The sequence below is a fragment of the Microtus pennsylvanicus genome, chromosome X (assembly GCF_037038515.1).
Source record: "Microtus pennsylvanicus isolate mMicPen1 chromosome X, mMicPen1.hap1, whole genome shotgun sequence".
Lineage (NCBI taxonomy): Eukaryota > Metazoa > Chordata > Mammalia > Rodentia > Cricetidae > Microtus > Microtus pennsylvanicus.
The window spans coordinates 76,340,238-76,359,354 of record NC_134601.1 but is presented as its reverse complement, the minus strand read 5'-3'; the positions used below and the strand labels follow the sequence as shown (position 1 = coordinate 76,359,354).

General features: G+C 37.3%; 1 protein-coding gene across 1 annotated transcript in view; it reads right to left on the bottom strand.

Annotated features, from left to right (window-relative positions):
- Positions 1–19,117, bottom strand: part of Hdx (highly divergent homeobox) — a 119,219-nt gene that overhangs the window by 24,083 nt on the left and 76,019 nt on the right. Inside the window, exons 5-6 of the mRNA XM_075957796.1 lie at positions 15,204–15,350; positions 558–765 (exon numbers count right to left, since the gene is read on the bottom strand). Of these exons, the coding sequence (XP_075813911.1) occupies positions 558–765; positions 15,204–15,350 (355 nt within the window). The remainder of the gene's footprint in view (positions 1–557; positions 766–15,203; positions 15,351–19,117) is intronic.

Sequence of the window (19,117 nt, the reverse complement as noted above, 5' to 3'; positions counted from 1 at the left end):
CGAATATTCCTCTTGGGTACATGGTATTAATCTTGGCTCTAGCACGCAGACTTATTCAGGGAATCATTGAGAGGTAATACAAAGATGAGCCTGTTTAACTTCCTTTAATAGGAAAAGAAGGGAAGTCTAATGAGCAGAGTTAAATACTTTGCCTGACACTGTACAGTTTGCTAGGGGAAAAGCACTGAATGGCAACTAGTATCTCAGCTCACAAGCCTATTATTCATCTTAATATACCATACTTGTTGAAATATTTGGAAGCTCTCACCTAGCTGATTAGAATTCCAAACGTAATCATTTACCTGATTCTAGTATAAGGACTATTGCAATAGCTAACATTTTTAAAAGTAGGGCATCACTACTGTGATAGATGAATATTCTTTGTGATGACTTGATATGGAAGACTTTTTACATAGAAGCATTAAAAACAAATCTGTTTCTTTCAAACACTTGGTCATATGTTCTGAACACTCTTTACTTAAAGTGCAGTACCCTGAAAAGCAAGTAAAAATATAAGAATTTTCCAAAGGCTGTTATTAGGAGACGCAGTAAAGTACCTTGAGAGCTTGCTTCGGACAAACAGATGGACACTTCATCATTTCTGTCATTATCCTCTCCTACTTCAGGCCCAGCTTCCTCTCCTGGTGTGAGTGCAGACAAAGAACCAGACTCAGGCTGCTCAGAGAAATCAGCAGGGCCTCCTCTTGGAGGTGGAACTTCAATTCCCATTAAACGATATTTTCTTCTTCGATTCCCAATCCAAGTCTTTGTAAGAGAAATATAAGCAATTTTAGACAACCCAGGCATTAGAATAACAAATAAATGAAGCGTAAAATATGATTAGAAAGGACACATAAACACACGAAGCACTAAAACTTTTATGGCACTAAGCAAAACTAAAAAATTGTTTTTAGCAAAAGAGAGTATCTATTTAAATATTTAGACTTTCAAATGACATGCAGGCTATTAAACATTGCTTTTGTTCCTGTTTTTATTTTTATTTCTAAGGAAAATAATTTACCAAATTCTTAAAATGGATAAATGAATTTAGGCTTACAGCTACAACTGTCGCTCATGTTCCCTCTCTGTATATCTTTGGCTTCAAAATACCTGCTTCTAGTAGTCTAAATGTTTGTTTTTATTAGACTTAGAACCAATTAAAGATGGTTATTTTTTTAATCAATATTTGGAACCAAACTCAGAGAGCCAAATAAACTATTACTGAACTATATCATTAGTCTCAATTTTTGTTGCTTTTGTGCAGTCTTAAAGAAAGACTCCCACCCTGTAATCCAGGCTGGCCAGGAGCTCACAACACAGCCTGTGCTACCTTAAACTAAAAGCAATCCTTTTGCCTTCGTCCTCTCAGTGCTAAGATTACAGGTACAAGAAACCATGGCTAGCTCAAATACATTTTATCAAGATAAAAAATAAATGAAGAGTCACAAATTTTTCAAATTTCAGAGACATATTTTGTTTATTCTTCACTTTGCTTCTTGTGAATTATGACTTAAAGTATTATAGAACAATATCAAAAACAGTAGGCCAAGTGTGGTGAAACATGCCTGCAATTCTAGCACTTGGGAGGTTGAGGCATTGAGGTTGCTGTGAGTTTAATGTTAACTTGGGATACACAAATAGTGCCAGGCCAGTCAGGGCTACTTGGCAAAACACACACACACACACACACACACACACACACACACACACACACACAGAGAAAACTGGACATATTTTGTGCCCAGATTTTGGCTATAACATATAATATTCCTATAAAAAGTCATATATAACTTTTTGTATGGATATAAATTTTCATTTTATATTCTTTTTAACAATGTATGAAAGATCTTTCCAATGTTTAATAATATCAAGATATATGTATATATATTATTCTATTATTCCAGGGTTTAATTATATTGTTATGCTGAGTATTGAACCCAGGGTTATATTTATGCTAAGCAAGGCTCAATCACTAATATTCATGGAATTCATTTTGGTTTTCCTAATGACTGGTAATGTTAAAAATCATTCCACATGTTTGTTTGCTATTCCTATAGCCTCTTCAGTAAAATGTGTCTTCTAACTGAAGTATTTAAAGGAGTGTTTTGCATTTTTTAAATACTCTGTATTAATTCTTTGTTAGATATGTGGTGGACAAATATTTTATCCCCGTGTATAGCCCGAATTTCTATTCTATTTCTGCAGCATAAACATAAAACATCTTTAAAATCCACCTCCCCTGAAGTTGTTGGTCAGAGGTGACCAGATAAGCTCAAAATAATGCAGGCTGCTGCCATTGCTCTTGGTTGCCTACCAGAACGTGATGGTAAGACTTTATTGCTGAAGATACTCCACACTATAGTCACAGAACATGGAGGAATTAAGTTAGTACCAAGTAGGAAGCTTCCTCCTGGCTGACTAGCAGTCATGGTACCAGGAGATGTCATGTTGGGTGCTGAGAGCAAAAAGTCCTCAAGGGTCCTAGCGAGCTGTGAATGCGATGAGGTCCACTGCTCATCAGTGTGGCAAGATGCTATCGCCAGTGAAACAGTGGCACAAATGTTGTGGGAATAATCAACCATTTTCTGATTGGATTAAAGGCCTGCTCTATGAGAAAAAACGCTTACCTAGTTCTGTAAATCCGGTCAAGAACCCGTGGGTCGGGAGATCACAGGCCCCAGAGGGGACATAGTATCACACTGTCTTGAAATTTGTATCCTTTTTGCTGTTCTTATTCATTCATTCATTTCTTTGTTTATTTTTACATCCCAACCAAGTTTCGCTCCTTTTCTTCCAGTTCCTCCTCCTTCCTCCTCTCCTTTCCCACTCACTCCTCCTTCTTTGCTTTTCTTCAGATAATGGATTTCTGTCAGTCAGTCATGGTATAACAAGTTGCAGTGAGACTAGCACCTCCTTTCCTACTAAGGCAACCCAGTGGGAGTAACTGGTCCCAAAAGGCAACAGAGTCAGCAACAGCCCCTGTTCTCACTGTTAGGAGTCTCACAAGAAGACAAAGTTACACAACTGTCACATATACACAGAGTGCCTAGGTCAGTCTCATATGAGCTCATTAGTTGTCAATTCAGTCTCTGTGAGCCCCTATCAATGCAGGCTAGTTGAGTCTGTGGATTTTCTCATGATGTTCTTGACTCCTCTGGCTCCTACAGTCCTTCCTCTCTCTTCAACAGAATTCCCTGAACTTGGCCTAATATTTGGCTGCCATCAATTGCTGGGTGAAGCCTCTCTGATGACAGTTGGGCTAGGCAACAATGTATGATGATAGCTGAATACCCTTAGGAATCATCTCATTAATCTTTTTTCTTTCTTTGCCAGTCATGTTTGGTTCTATCCAATTTGTGTCTTTATACCCACAGATTGGTACAGTTCCCAGATCTCATTAGAGAAATGTCTTTGTGCAGTGCATGGCAGTTAATGTAGAAACTCACAACTAATGAAAGTATGGAGAATAAGGGTGCACGGTGTGTATACAACAAATGAGACATCTATATTCCACTCTTCTCTCCAAGGCTCAGTGAGTATTTCAGAAGAAGAAACTGAACAATTTTAAGAAGAGAGACATACATAGATCTAATCTACAAGGGAAGTAGAAAAAGACAAGATCTCTTGAGTAAATTGGGAGCATGGGGACCTTGAGAGAAGGTTGAAGGGGAGGGGAGAGGGAGGGAGGAAAGCAGGGAAAAAATGTAAAGCTCAATAAAAATCAATAAAAAATGATTAGAGGTTTGGAGGGAGCAGAATGAAGGACAGAAGGTCAGGACATTCGACTGTGGTTCTCATGAATTCACAGCAGATGTGGTTGGCTACACAACTTCAAGCCAATCAACATTTCAACATGGAGGATAAGTGGCTCACTCTTAAACCTCTACCCTAAGTTGAATAGGTAGGTATTAGCAGTTTCTGAGGCAAGGAAAGTGAGTTTTCTTTAAGGTGTAAGCCACTGGCAGGTTGACAGCTTCCAGTTGATGGCTTTATATCCATGAGTGTATGACCAGTATAAACTGGACTTTTTTTTTTAAAAAAAAGGACATGAGAGATAGAAAGGGAGTAGATCAGGATAGAAAAGATGGGAGGGAAGTGGGATGAGTAGATGTAGGGGAAACTGTGTTTAGCTATATTACATTTATAGAAAGTAATCTATATTTAATCAAAGGGGAAAAGACATGAAATTGGGAGGAAGTGGATCTGAGAGAAGTTATAGGGTTGCTGGGGATTAATATGATCAAAATATATCATATATATGAAATTTTCAAATGATTAATAATTTCTTTTGGGTTTTTGAGACAGTGTATATTGCTATAGACTTTGTAGATACAAAATAAACAATAAAGGAACTATATAAACAATTCTGTACACACATTGGATAACTTGGATAAGATGGAGCAGTTCTTTCAAAAGTGCGAATTACCACAGTATGAACAAATTACTTGACTAGTAATTTAACTGTTAAGACAATTTAGTTCAGCATTAAAAACTATCCTGTAAAGAACTCCCCAGAACTCTACAGCCTGCAGATAGTTTCATGCTTAATGGTAAAAAGTAGAAGAATCTAAAAAAAAAATTCTAATGAGAGTAAACAAGATATCCATTCTGATTACTTGTCCTCAGCATAGAAGTGATTTTAACACACATACCAGTTTATGGACAGTACAGGAGCATACACAGACCAGAAAGGAAGAACTAAAGCTCAACCCATTTGCAGAGTAGAGGATATAGTTTATGATCCCACGGAATACTCCAACAACTAGTGAGTGAAATTAGCAAGTGAGAATACTAATCATCACAAAGAAACCAATTGGCTTTCTATGATCTATGTAGTAAAAGTAAACATACTGACCTGGATATGTTAGCGCACATCTTTAATCCTAACACACTCTGGAGACAGAGGCAGGTAGCTCTCTGTAAGCTTGAGGCCAGCCTGGTCTACAAAGTGAATTCTAGGACACACAGGGCTAAATAGTGAAATCCTGTCTTTAACAAAAAGTGAACAGACTGAAGTTATAATTAAAAATATTCCCCAAAGCTACAGAGAAAACCTGTCTTGAAAAAAGCAAAAAAAAAAAAAAAGATATTACTTTCTTCCTCCTTTTCATGGTTCTAAGGATTAAACCTAGCAGGGACAGTAGGTAGACTCTTTACCCCTGAGATATACTCCCAGTCCTCCACTTTATTCTATCCCCCCAAAACAAAATAATTACACAAAAACTTGATACAATATGTATATATAAGACTCATATGCTAAAAGCTACAATAATTTAAAAAGGAAACGAATTAGCTAAAATTAAGTAGAAGGAAGCCATATTTAATACATATTAGATTAAGGGAATGGAATAGAAGACTCAAAAATTGGGTAAGTATGATCGGTTATTTGGCTTCCAACAAAGGTGTACAACGTATTCAATCAAGCTACAGGGAGTCTTTAAGAGGCAATATTGGACTAGTTGTATCTCCATCAAAAAATAAATAAAAATGGACTTCAACCTAAATCTTTTACCTTATACCAAGATGAATTTAAAATAAATTACAGATTTAAAGTTCAGCCACAAATTGGACAATACTCTGAATATATTCTAAAGTTTAGTTTGTGTGTGATGTATATATGTATAGTGTGTGTGTGTGTGTGTGTGTGTGTGTGTGTGTGTGTGGTGTGTTTCCATATCTGAATTCAGTACATGTCCTATTTTGCTGGTGGAGGTCAGAGAAGAACTTTGGGTGTGAGTCTCTGGCTTCTACCATGTTCAAGGCAAGGTCTACCTGCCTGTTGAGCTTCCAGAGATTCTCCTGCTTCTGCCTCGCATTTCACATTAGGAACAGTGTGATTAAAGACATGTACTAACATACCGGCTTTTCATGGATTCTTGGGATTCGAACTCAAGTCCTTAAAATTTGCATGGCAAGTGTTTAATCACTGGACTATGCCCCCCCAAGCCATTTATTCTATATTATAATTTTGTATGTATATATTAATGTGTGTACACCTATTTAAGTATATAAGTATATCACTTTCATGTGCTGTTACTCCACACTATGTAGAGCAGGCTGGCTTTATAGTTGTAGAAAAACAAGTGCCTCTGACTCCCATGTTCTACAATGAAAGATTTATGTTACCACACCCTGCCCGATCATATGACAAGGGCATTTGTTCAACTATGTTCATAGCAGCATTATTTGTAATAGCCAGAACCTGGAAAGAACCTAGATGTCCTTCAATGGAAGAATGGATGAAGAAAGTGTGGAATATATACACATTAGAGTACTACTCAGCGCTAAAAAACAATGGCTTCTCGAATTTTGCATGCAAATGGATGGAAATAGAAAATACTATCCTGAGTGAGGTAACCCAGACCCAAAAAGATGACCATGGGATGTACTCACTCATAATTGGTTTCTAGCCATAAATAAAGGTCACGAAGTCTATAATTTGATACCCTAAAGAAGCTAAATAAGAAGGTGAACCCAAAGAAAAACATATAGCTATCCTGGTTATGGGAAGTAGACAAGATTGCCAGGCAAAAAATTGGGATCTTGGAGGTGGGGTGGGAGGAGGGGTAAGGGGAGATGGGGAGAGAAAAGTGAGAAGGGGAGGATGGGGGGAACTTGGGGAAACAGGATGATTGGGATAAAGGAAGGTTGGATAGGGGAGCAGGGAGGCACATATCTTAATTAAAGAAGCCATCTTGGAGTTGGCAAGAAACTTGGACCTAGAGGGGCTCCCAGGTGCCCAGGGCGATGTCCCCAGTTAGTTCCTGGGGCAGCTGAGGATAGGGAACCTGAAATGACCCTATCCTATGGCCATACTGATAAATGTCTTGCATGTCACCATAGAACCTTTATCTGGCGATGGATGGCGATGGAGACGGGGACCCACACTGGAGCACCGGACTGAGCTCCCAAAGTCCCAATGAGGAGCAGAAGGAGGGAGAACATGAGCAAAGAAGTCAGGACCACAAGGGGTGCACCCACCCACGGAGACAGTGGGTCTGATCTATTGGGAGCTCACCAAGGCCAGCTGGACTGGGACTGAAAAAGCAGGGGATAAAACCGGACTCTCTGAATATGGCGGACAATGAGGGCTGCTGAGAAGCCAAGGACAATGGCACTGAGTTTTGATCCTACTTCATGTTCTGGCTTTGTGGGAGCCTAGCCAGTTTGGATGTTCACCTTCCTAGACCAGGATGGAGTGGGGAGGACTTTGGATTTTCCACAGGGCAGGGAACCCTGACTGCTCTTCAGATTGGAGAGGGAGGGGTAGAGGAATGGGGGGAGGGGGAGAGGAGTGGGAGGAGGGAGAGGAAAATGGGAGGCTGGGAGGAGGCGGAAATTTTTTTCAATAAAAAAAAGAAATTGAACTTATCATACAGTAGTGGTTACATACTTAGAAAAGCAAATAGAAACCAAATTTGTAAACAAGTGTTACAAAGAGAGCAAGCTAGACCATTTAATCAAAATGACATAGTATAGCAAAGACTTTTTCATATTTAACTAAATCTTTCAATTTTATAGAGGGAAAGGAAAAAGACCGTGTAATAACAGGACACTGAATTAATCTCCGGGTGCTTATTCCCTCTACCTCTTCTTCTTTATAGCAATAGTATATCACTATATAGCTCTGGGCTAGCCTAGAACTTACCATGTAGATGAAACTGGCCTAAAAAATATGCTTCTATCTCCTGAGTGCTAGGCCTAAAGCTATAAATCAAATACTAGCACATAAACTTTATCATTTTAACCATTTTTTCAATGCCAGGGTTAAAGCTATGCATACTAAGCACCCTACCACTGAAATACACTCCCAGTCCCCTAAAGACTTGACTTCTTTTCCTCAGTGCTGGGGATTTAACCCTGTGTTTTGCACATGCTAAGCAAGTGCTCTGCCTCAGTGTTCACTGGCATGAAATTAATGTCTGTGATGAACAATAGAAGGCAGGTTTTGTGACTTTTGTCATAATTCCACCACTTAGGAGGCTAAAGGGAGGGAACTGTTGTGATACAAGGTTGTTAATCTCAGCTACTTAGCCAAACTACAGAGTGAAATTCTGTTTTAATAAACAAACAAACAAAGAAAATAGCTTACTATATAATTGAAGAATATTGGTCTGTTTAAAGATATTTCAAGTCTATCTATACTCCTCCAAAAATAAATATAGTCTTAAATTTTAAAATGTACATTCATTTTCCAGGCAATTTATTAAAATTTTACAAAATGCATAATCATGTATTGTTTATACAAACATTGGGCCATAAAAGGGTACATTTGGACCTGTCCACAATAACCCAAACACAGATGGAAAATACAGGCATTATAAAAGAATTGCAGCAAGATCGAAGATTTATAAATACTAAAGGTTTTTGAGTATTTATAAGTACCCCAAAGCAGTGTTCCTATATAGTTTCTCTACAGCCTTGTGAAATATATTTCTGCTTATGACTAACTTAAGCTCCAAGACATTAAAGCACCCGCAAGTTCCTTAAGAAATCTGTAATTGAGCAAGGCGGTGGTAGCACGTGCCTTTAATCCCAGCACTCAGGAGGCAGAAGCAGGCAGATCTCTGTGAGTTGAAGGCCAGCCTGGTCTACAAGAGCTAGTTCCATGACAGGCACCAAAGCTATACAGAGAAATCCTGCCTTGAAAATCAAAAGAAAAAAAATATGCAATCTTTATACAATACCGAACAGAATGTTCTGGCACATGGTATGTGCTCTGTGCACAGTTGTTAAATGAATAAGTTAATGAACAATAGACAGGAATCCAGGAAATAATATTTAAAATTTAAGAGGCACACATATGTAACTAATAATACTTAATAAAAACCCTAGGAATCGTGTGCCAGTAGTCAACTGCAGTCTGTAAATAGAGACATTTGTCTTGACTTTCAGCAGTGAGACCACAGTCACATGGCTCTTATCACAGCACAGAGTTATAATTGTTTTATTTGTTATCAGCCATTGCTGTTAATATGTTATTGTACCTAACCTTCTCATAGACATGTATACACAAGCTAAAATCAGTATACAAAGGGTTTCAGTTTCAGAAATATACTAGAGGTCTTGGAATGCATCTTCCATGAATCAAGGAGATAATATGACATAACAAGCAAAACAAATCTAAAATGTCAAAAATTATACCATAAGTAATGGTTGACTAGGCATCTAGAAGCAAAGCTCACTTTAGCAATCAGTAACATGAAGGTCCTCTGTTCTTAACAACATATGAGTAGTTTCTTCTGAAATCTCAAGAAGATATTTTTCTGGCAAAAATTCTTTCTCAGAGCAATTTATCAAATATTGCAGAAAAAGTCCACTTGAAACCCATCATGTCTCCAAACTTTCCCTCTGCTGTTAGCATGCTAGCAAGTTAGAAATTTGTTAGAAAGAACAGGAGATTTTCCCCAATTTCCTCACTATTAGATGTTTTCACTAATTTTAAGGAAAAATAAAATATCGCTTCATCATTGTCTTGAATATTATGAGTTTTTGTAGGTACAGTAGTAGATTATGCACACAGTAAAACCTGATTGCGGTCTTCATATCAATAGCACTGTCTTAAAAGAAAAAAGAAAACAAAAAATAGTACATTCCTAAAACTCACTGAGAGAATCCTTGCCAGGAATTCTAGGGCTATATTACCTTGCATTTGGGAAGCAAACTTTTTTTTAAAAAAAAATAATTTATCATTATGTCCTTTGTTTGGAAGTACAAAAGGTCTCGTGAAGCCGTGAAACACAAAGTGCTTATTATCACCAGTGGCAGATTCAACATAAAATTTGCAGAAGGCAGAGTAGAAAGAAATGCAGGTTAAAAGGAAGAATCACAGAGGAATAGTTGTGTCCCTGGTAAAGAAAGTAACCAATACAGATAGGAGTGAGTCATCAGATTCAGAAAACATATCTTCAAGATGACAAAAACCGATACTGTGGGGAAGTACTGAGAAGGTTTGAGGAAAAATGATCAAGTTTAGAAAACTAAACAAGCAAACATGCAAATATCAAAAGGACAACGTAAGAATGATACTGTGGTTGCTAGCACATGAAAGGCTGAGGCTTCCACAAATTCCATGGCAGCCTAGACTACATGATGAGTATTAGCCAGCCAGAGCTACACAGGGAGACCTTGTCTCACAAACCCCAAAGCAAAAACTAAGTAGATTTGATGTTCCAAGGGAGTAAAGTATATTGTCCTTAAAGGAAAACAGAATTGTACCACATCGTTGGAAGGTGTCGAGTATTTACATTCTAATGATGTCAATTTTTTGCAAGTTTGTTTGGAGGGTCTCACAGGAAGTGCTACTACTTATATACCTTTCTCGGAAGAATAGTACACCTCTTTTGAGGATGCTTGCCCTTGTTAATGAATCCTCAGTTTCAGGAGGAAGACATATAGAGCTGTAAGGAAAGAAGGGGACTTCTGCCTAGCTGACGGAACTGGCTGAATCACCCCTGGTTTATCATGCCAGATCACCCTAACAACCTAATGTTCACGTTGAATATTATACTAAACAACATTAAGGGAGGATATTAGGGAAGATATGAATATAAGTAAATGGAAAGATTAAGGAAGCAATGTCAGAAGATTTTTTTAAAAGCCTTAAAATTTATAGCAAAAATTTAACAGACACTAACATGGAAAAATAGCTTCAAAAAGTGGAAATGTAAACAGATTTGTGAGAGCCAGCTGGATATTCCTCATGTTTGTTCTCCCTTGTTTGAGAGTAATAACAGGTTTATTTAGCTGAGCCCATGATTGACACAGTAAAACTCTATTTGTAGCTTCCCTTACAGTTTGGTTATGACCATGTGACAAATCTTTAGCCAATTTGATGGAAGTGAAAGTGTTTAATGATAGTTTCTACAGTCTCTTTTTGAAAGACTATTGGTATTTTCTCTGCTCTCCGTTGTATTACTAGGAGCTATATATGCCATCATTATGGATCTTGAAGAAGTGTTGTACCATACAAGTGACAGAAAAAAAAGATAGAATGCATTAGTATCTCTAAGGCTCCTCTAGAATTTCTATACTAGCTGAAGACAGTATATCCACTGGACAAAATTGTAAGGGTTTGTCTAAGCCACTTTTATTTTGAGTGTTTCTATAATTCACAGCTAATTCACAGATGGAAGTAAATACCAAAGGAATCATCAATGGAACAAAAAGTGTTTGACTTCAGCTATTGTAAAGACAGGAGGGGAAGAGTAGGTAAGTTTTTAAAACAAATTCTACAGAACTTGCAATGTGTATAACTTTACCTTGAAACTATTTAGCTGTTTTATACAAATAACTTAAAGGAAGTTAAGACAATTGCGCTCACAATGTTCCCCACAAGAACCATAGCTTAACAAAACCCCCAGTACCAGGCACAAGAAATTTCCTTTCAAATAGTTGGTCATGTAGTCCCAAGTAACTGCTGAAAGCAGCCCCTGGTTGCCTCTCAGGTTTTGAAGGGGATTCTGCTGCTGAAGACACCACAACTTAGGACACAGAACTCAGCTGGTTCGAGCTGCATCTGACCCGAAAGCCTCTTTCCTGTGCCCTAGTTTCTATGGTTCCAGAATAGGCTATGCGAACTTTCAAGGGAGGGAAGCAGCTAAATAGTCCTACCCAGCTACATCATCTAGGAATCATGACACTGACCATGATGGTAAGATATACATAAAAGCACAATAAATGGCACACTCATGTCAATGGCAATCAACAGGTGTCTTAATTGGACTTAAGGCCCACTCAGTAGGAGGGAAATCATGCCTGGTATTGAGAGTACAGCTAGCTTCTCAGGGCCATGAACCTTAGAAAAGAATCTATTTCTGCCACTTTGCTAGACCAACATAATTCTTTACTACATTCTAAATAAAACTTATCCTACCACCCTTCATCAATGGAGCCCCTCCTTACAGCAAACAAAGACTACCATGTTACAAGTGGACACAATGCAAAGATCAACAGACTGTAGAGAGCTCAGCCCTACCAGATACATCTGCACAACATCTCCCCTGTATCTATGTCTCAGGGCATATCATGGAAGAGAGGGCAGAAATAATGTAAGAGTCAGAATACCAGGAAGTGTGTGGTGAAACAATCCACCCATAAAATGGCGGCATCAACAAGACTGGGACAATGGCAATAACAATGGGTACATTATTATGAAAGGGAAAAATTTTGTGGGGTCTCATCCCTAGACAAAGAACTAACTATATATAGGCAACTTTCTGTGGAGAAGGAGAATTAGCCTCTCCTAGGGATGACCCCTATCCATGGTTGTTTAATGCAAAATGATCAGCCCTGAATTCATATACATAAACAACAAGGGACTCAGTAAGTTGTATTTATGAATTTGAGAAAGTTTGCGAAAAATTATTAACAAATAACCTCAAAATGCTGATTCCCTCCCTCCCTCTCCTTCCCCCCTCCCTGATCTCTCTCTATCTACATAACACTGATAATCAAAGAAGAGGTTATCAACTTGAGAGTTGGGGAGGACATGAGTGGGTAACTGGGAAGGGGTCAAGGAAAGAAAAGGGGGGGCAAAGTGATAGAATTCTATTTCAATTAACAATATATTTAAACATATCTAGTGCTTTATTTATTATTAGTGTTTATGTATATGTGCACATATACTGTATATGTATAGTGTGTGTGTATTCATGTTCAGATACACACATGCCACAGTGTGCTTGTGATAATCAGAGGACAATTTTCAGGTGCAACTAGTTCTCTTCTACCATGGTAACTGAGGCTTAAGTGTAGGCCATGGCTTAGAGAGCAAGCATCCTTGATTTTTAAAAATAAAACTGAAAAAAAACACAAGCCCCACATTTCCCTATTTGTGGTCTTTACTTAGGTTCTCCATTCTACAATTCCACATTCATATGGTCTCTGGTATTTTTTTTTCTTTTGGATCATCCTCTTGCTGTACTCAAAACTCTTTGAAAACAGGACGTTTCTGATGCATTTCTTTTTCATTGTTAGTATACACTCTCACACAGCAGCATACTCAGCAACACAGGATTGAAATTGATTTACACCCAGATCAAAACAAGAAAAAGCAAAGCTCTGACTAGGACAGTACGTGTTTTTAGAGTTGTATTTATTTTGAGAGAACTTTGCCCCTCATCTTCTCTTTATATTTTCGGAAAAAAAATGTTATTTCATCTGGAAGAATTTTATGTTTTGTCACTTGTTCTTTAAAAATACTTCCCTCGGGATCTTCTGAGATGACCCTTAAGTATGGGCTGAAACCATGTAATACCCTTGCACAAAGCCAAATGTTATCTTTTCTTCCTACCTCTAAGCTGAATGAGAGTAGGAAACTCAATTGGGGAAGTCTTTGTAACACAGAAACCAGTAAATGGGAAAAAATACAAAAAAAACCCTCCACAACCAAAAGAAGGCACCAGTTCCTTAAAGAAAGATTATTAAATATTTACAATACCATAATAATCTCAACCTCATATAAATGCTCTTCAAATGGCATACAAACTACTATCCCCACAATTGATTAGTACAATTATTTTCATCAATTATTTATTGTAATACACGAGATTCATTTCAGATCATTTCATGCAATTTTTCTTTTTTCTTTACTCTTCTCTCATATATTATATCCTGACTGCAGTTTTTCCTTCCTCTTCTAACCCCACCTCCCATCTTTCCCATATCCACTACCTTTCAGAAAAGAGCAGGTCTCCCAGAGATAAACCAAATATGGCATATCAAGTTTCAGTAAGACTAGGCACAAACCCTCATACTAAGGCTGGATGAGGAAACTTAGTAGGAGAAAAAGGATCCTAAAAGTAGGAAAAGAGTCAGAGACAACCTCTGCTCGGCCTCTTAGGAGTCCCATGAAAACAGCAAGCTACATAACTGTGACATATATGTAGAGGACCTAGGTCAGAACCATGAAGGCTTCCTGATTGCCAGTTCAGTCTCTGTGAGTCCCTATGAGCTCTGGTTAGTTGATTCTGTGGTCCATGTTGACCTGGTTTCCTTAACTCCTGACTTCTACAATCCTTCCTCCCTAGTCTTCTGCAGGGTTCCATAAGCTATACCTAATGTTTGGATGTGGCAGTTTTCTTTTACATAGTATAGTAGTAACACTTTTAAAACAGTTTCAATAAAGAATGTTCGGTATATCACACAATTGACTCATTTAGCATATAAACTTAAGATTTTTCAAGATATTAACAGATATGTGCATCAATAACAACAAATTCTGTAAATAATACATAATGACAAAAAAGAAACTCTATACCCATTACCACTTATTACCTTTATCTCCCTACCCCTAGTTCTTGGTGACCCCAATTTACTTACTGATTCCACATATATCTGTTCTGCACATTTCATATAAAATTAATCATATACTATGTGAGCTGTTGTCACTAGATTATTTTCCTTAACAGAATCCTTTTAAGGCTTTTCCTTCTTGAAGCATGCATCAACATCAGCTTTCTTTATATGAACCTACTCTATTCTATTATATGCCTATACAATATTTTATGTATTCATTTGAAGGACATTTACCTTATTTGCACTTCAGGGCTACAAGGATAAGACATATCTGTGTTTGAGTTCTCTTGGAGGACCTATGTTTTCTATTATGCAAGTATAAAGCCGGGAGTAGAATTACAAACACAAGATAAATCTATGTTAAACTTTTGGAGCACAGTTTTCTGAAGTGGAAATGTAAACCTCTAACATTCCTATCAGCGGTGAGCATTAGGGTATCAGTTTCTCCATGTCCTGACCTGCCTGTGAGCATCTGTATTTTTAATTATATCCATCATGGTGGATGTTACTATGTCACTGAGTTTTGATTTTAATTTCTATAATTCTGTATAGGTGTATATATACATATATATATATTAATGTTAAATATGTTTTCATTGGTTTCATGAGAATTTTATACTTTGGGGAAATGTTTATATATAATATACATAAAATATTTATACATATAACATATAAATAGCTATTTAAAAATGCTTTATTTGTCTTTTATTACTCAGTTGTGTTATTTATATACTCTGGACATAATTTCCTTATCAGATACATATTTTGAAAAAGCATGCCTTCCTTTATGCAGGTCTTTTTATTTCATTAATGATATTGTTGGCAATACCCCATGCTGCTAGTTTTCAAGCTTTCATTTATGCTCCTCATCAACTAAGGTATGAAAATTACTGAACGTGTCTTACCCGAACTATTTCGCAGTCAACATTTAATTCAGTCGCAACAGCTTCAATCTTCTCTCGACATACAGAGCCCAGGCTGGTCATACCATTGTCCCAGTACCTCTTAAGGGTAGCCAAGTCTCTGTCACTGAACTGAGTACGGTCTTGGAGCTAGAAAACACATTTAAAATTGATTATGATCAAAGGAAGCAATAATATTGAGAGGGTTCACAGGGTGGGAAGTAAAAGTACCAAGTTAAGTTCATTTGCAAAATTAGCAGGTTTAAGGGGAACACAGGAGTAAGGAGTTCAAACTGGCCTCCCCCAAAAAGGCATTCTCTATTTATCAAAGCAATAAACTTGTAACAAAGAACTTTTTTCAGTTCTGGAACAAAGGAGAATCCTATACTCCATAAAATGTTATCTTCTCTTTCAAACTGGTGGATCTTTAAGATCTCATATTCCTCTATCTAGATGTAAATTTAAAAAAAAAAACTGCCGGGCGATGGTGGCACACGCCTTTAATCCCAGCACTCGGGAAGCAGAGGCAGGCGGATCTCTGTGAGTTCGAGACCAGCCTGGTCTACAGAGCTAGTTCCAGGACAGGCTCCAAAGCCACAGAGAAACCCTGTTTCGAAAAACAAAACAAAACAACAACAAAAAAAAAAGAAAAGAAAAGAAAGAAAAAGAAAAGAAAAGAAAAGAAAAGGAAAAACTTCCTCAGAGAAAACCTCAGAGCCAGGTCTCCTTGTGGCAGAAAAGGACTTATTCACCTATCCCACAGTTACCATTATGTATGTTCTAGCCTGTGCTTTTTGGATTTCTATGAATTCTGAGATGACTACCAGCATGAGGAGAGGAAGTTAGACTACCCTCACTTCGGCCAAACTGTAAATTAATTCAGTTGCTTTTTTTAATTTCTATTTATTAAATTGTTTAAAATACAGAGAAACTGAGACTATGAGTTTATGAACCCAAGTTTCCACCAAAATAGCAGATAGATTTTATGAGTTTTACCATTTCCTTATTATGAAAATAAACATTTTCATTGTTTTAAATTTCCATAATACAGTATACTAGTATGAAAGAAATAGAATTGTTTTTAACAGACAGCAATGTAATGTTCTTCACTATGCAAACATGTTCATTACAACAAACAGATAAACAAGAAGATAATTTAAATTAACAAGCTAGAATAATACTTAACATTTTAATTCATATTCTTTCAAACTTTTTCCTTTACTGCACACATTCCCATTCATATATTACAAAAGAAAACAATGATGGGGGCTGGGGATAACACAGCTCAATCAATAAAGCACTCAGTTTGCATGCAGAGGGACCTGCTTTGGGTCCTAGGTACTCATGCAAAAGCCCAATATAATTGTGTGCTTTTGTAATCCTACTGTTTGGGAGTCAGAAACAGAGAAAAAAACAAAAAAACTTTGGGTCTCATTGGTCAGCCAACCCTAGTCTAACTTATGAACTCCAAGACAATGAGAAACTCTGTTTCAAAGGAAGTCTATGGAATCCCTGGTGATGACACACTGGCCTCTACACACAAGTCTAAATTTGTGCACATATGTATACCTCGAACATATATGAACACACACACACCAAAAATAGCATCCATCAGTGTGCTGCTTTATAATGATAATCCAGAGTTGTTGTGCAGATAGAAAGAGAAAGATTGAAGTCATCCAAAGTACTTGATTCCTAAGAAGTGATTTCACACATTTCTGACAACTTAAATTAACCTATACATATTTCATAGCTTGTTTCATTTTTTTCTATTAAATTCTAGCAATGCTACACAAAAGGTAGAGAGAAACTATAAATCTTTTTTCCCTCCCAGTTGGGCCAAACTGCAAACAATTCCATTTGTTTTATCAATTTGTTTCTTAATTCATTACAATGCAGCAGGTTTATAAACTTAAGGACCCCTAGTAATATACTGAATTTAAAAGGCAAATAAGCAAAATGTAAGAGGACATTTTAATTGTGAAAAATGAATAATATTTATAGCTTCAACATCTTTTGCTTTTAGGCTTTTAAAAAACACAATATACCACATTCTTTATATATTGTTTAATTCAATGAGTCTTAGACACACCCCTAGGAAGTAAACTAGGAACTTGATAGAATAATGACTTTCATTTTGCTGATAAGGCAAAATGAAAGGTCAAAGGACTCATTCAGTAGGGCACAAAGGGCTCATTGAAGAGGTTGAAATAAAAATATATCTAACTTTTATCTATAAGCTTTATCCCTATGATGTATACAATTATATTACAGGGTACTATAAATATCTAAAAATTGGATATATATATACATCCTGAAATTTTCTATGTGTTTGTGTGATGTGGTAAAGGAGAAGGAAAGAGGAAGTGAGAAGTAGAGGGTAGGGAGAAAGAAGGTGGGGTACAGTGGAGGGAAGGAACAGTGAGTTGGGTGGAGTGACAATGGAAGAGAAAGAGGGAGGGAGCTATGGAGGAAGGCAGAGACAGACAGACATATAGATAGATAATAGTGATTTAGAAAATGTTTCAAATCATAATGTTTGGGTTATGAGATTGTAGCATAGTATTTTCATCTGAGCATAATATGACTTTCTCATTACCACCACAGATCAAAGATAACACTGATTCCTTCATCAGGTAAGGAAATAAAACACAGTACTAGAGACTCTACTAATGGTAGTGGAGCCACCAACCCTCTCTGGTAGTGCAGACTGAAGGGTATAGGACCTCAACAGGGACTAGAATCAGTGTGCCTCCTCACTGCAAGAACCTTCAGGAGTGCTAGCATATACTGCAGATTAATCAAGTGCAGGGCTCTGTGAGGCAGCTCAGCGGTTTTCTTCCCACATATTCTAGGATGGGCATTTGTATGGTGCAGGTGGCTTTGAGCCATCCATGCTCCAGTACGTAAGCACAACAAACTCACTGATTCCCCAGGCTGGATTTGCATGGAATCTTTCCTCTGGAGCAAATAGCCATTTGTTCATTTTTCCACAGAAAAAGCAATGCAACGGGGGCTCTGGTGCTGCCTTTTGCCTGAGATAAAGTTCACTTAACTCCACGCTAAAACTACCCTTTGCATAAGTCTTACTCATATACCCTTTAGCATTTTATTTCTAACTCAAATTTAACATGGAGGACCTCCTAAATCAGATTCAGATAAAAGTGGGAAATAAAATATGTACTGTGGAGATGGTACTATGGGCAAAAGCACTAGCTGTGTAAGGATAAGAACCTGAGTTCAAATCTCCATGTCCCATGTAAAAAGCAGTGTAGACCAGTTAACCCCAGCACTGGGAAATGAAGCTAACTGAACCCTTTATGTTTACCAGCTTAGCCAATCTAGGCAAAATGGCAAGCTTCAGGCTTAATGAGATTTTCTTCTTTCTGTTTCCATGTCTTTCCCCCGTGTGTGTGTGTGTGTGTGTGTGTGTGTGTGTGTGTGTGTGTGTGTAGATGTGTATTATTAAATTCAATTACAAGGGGCTAGAAAGATGGCTCACCAGTTAAGAGCCTATACTGTCTTTTCTTGTTCCAAATTTGGTTCCCAGAACTGATACTGGATGCTTCACAACTACCTATAACTCCATTTCCAAGGGATCTAACCCTTACTCTGGTCTTCACAGGCAATTGCAAACATGTGTTGCACAAGCACACACTCAGGCAAACACACATACACATAACTTAAAAATAAACGTTAAAAATGATTAGTTAAATCGGTTCCTTCTTTCTTAAAAAGTTAAATAACATTTATTGTAAGTACTATTACTAAATCATACATTTTCTATGAATGAATCCAAACATGTCATCTAAGTTTTTTTTCTTGATCAAAGGGTATAACCTTAATTTATTTGTCACCTAGACTTACATTAGATGATTATTCTACAATGAATGCACAATAGTTGTGTGGTTAAAATT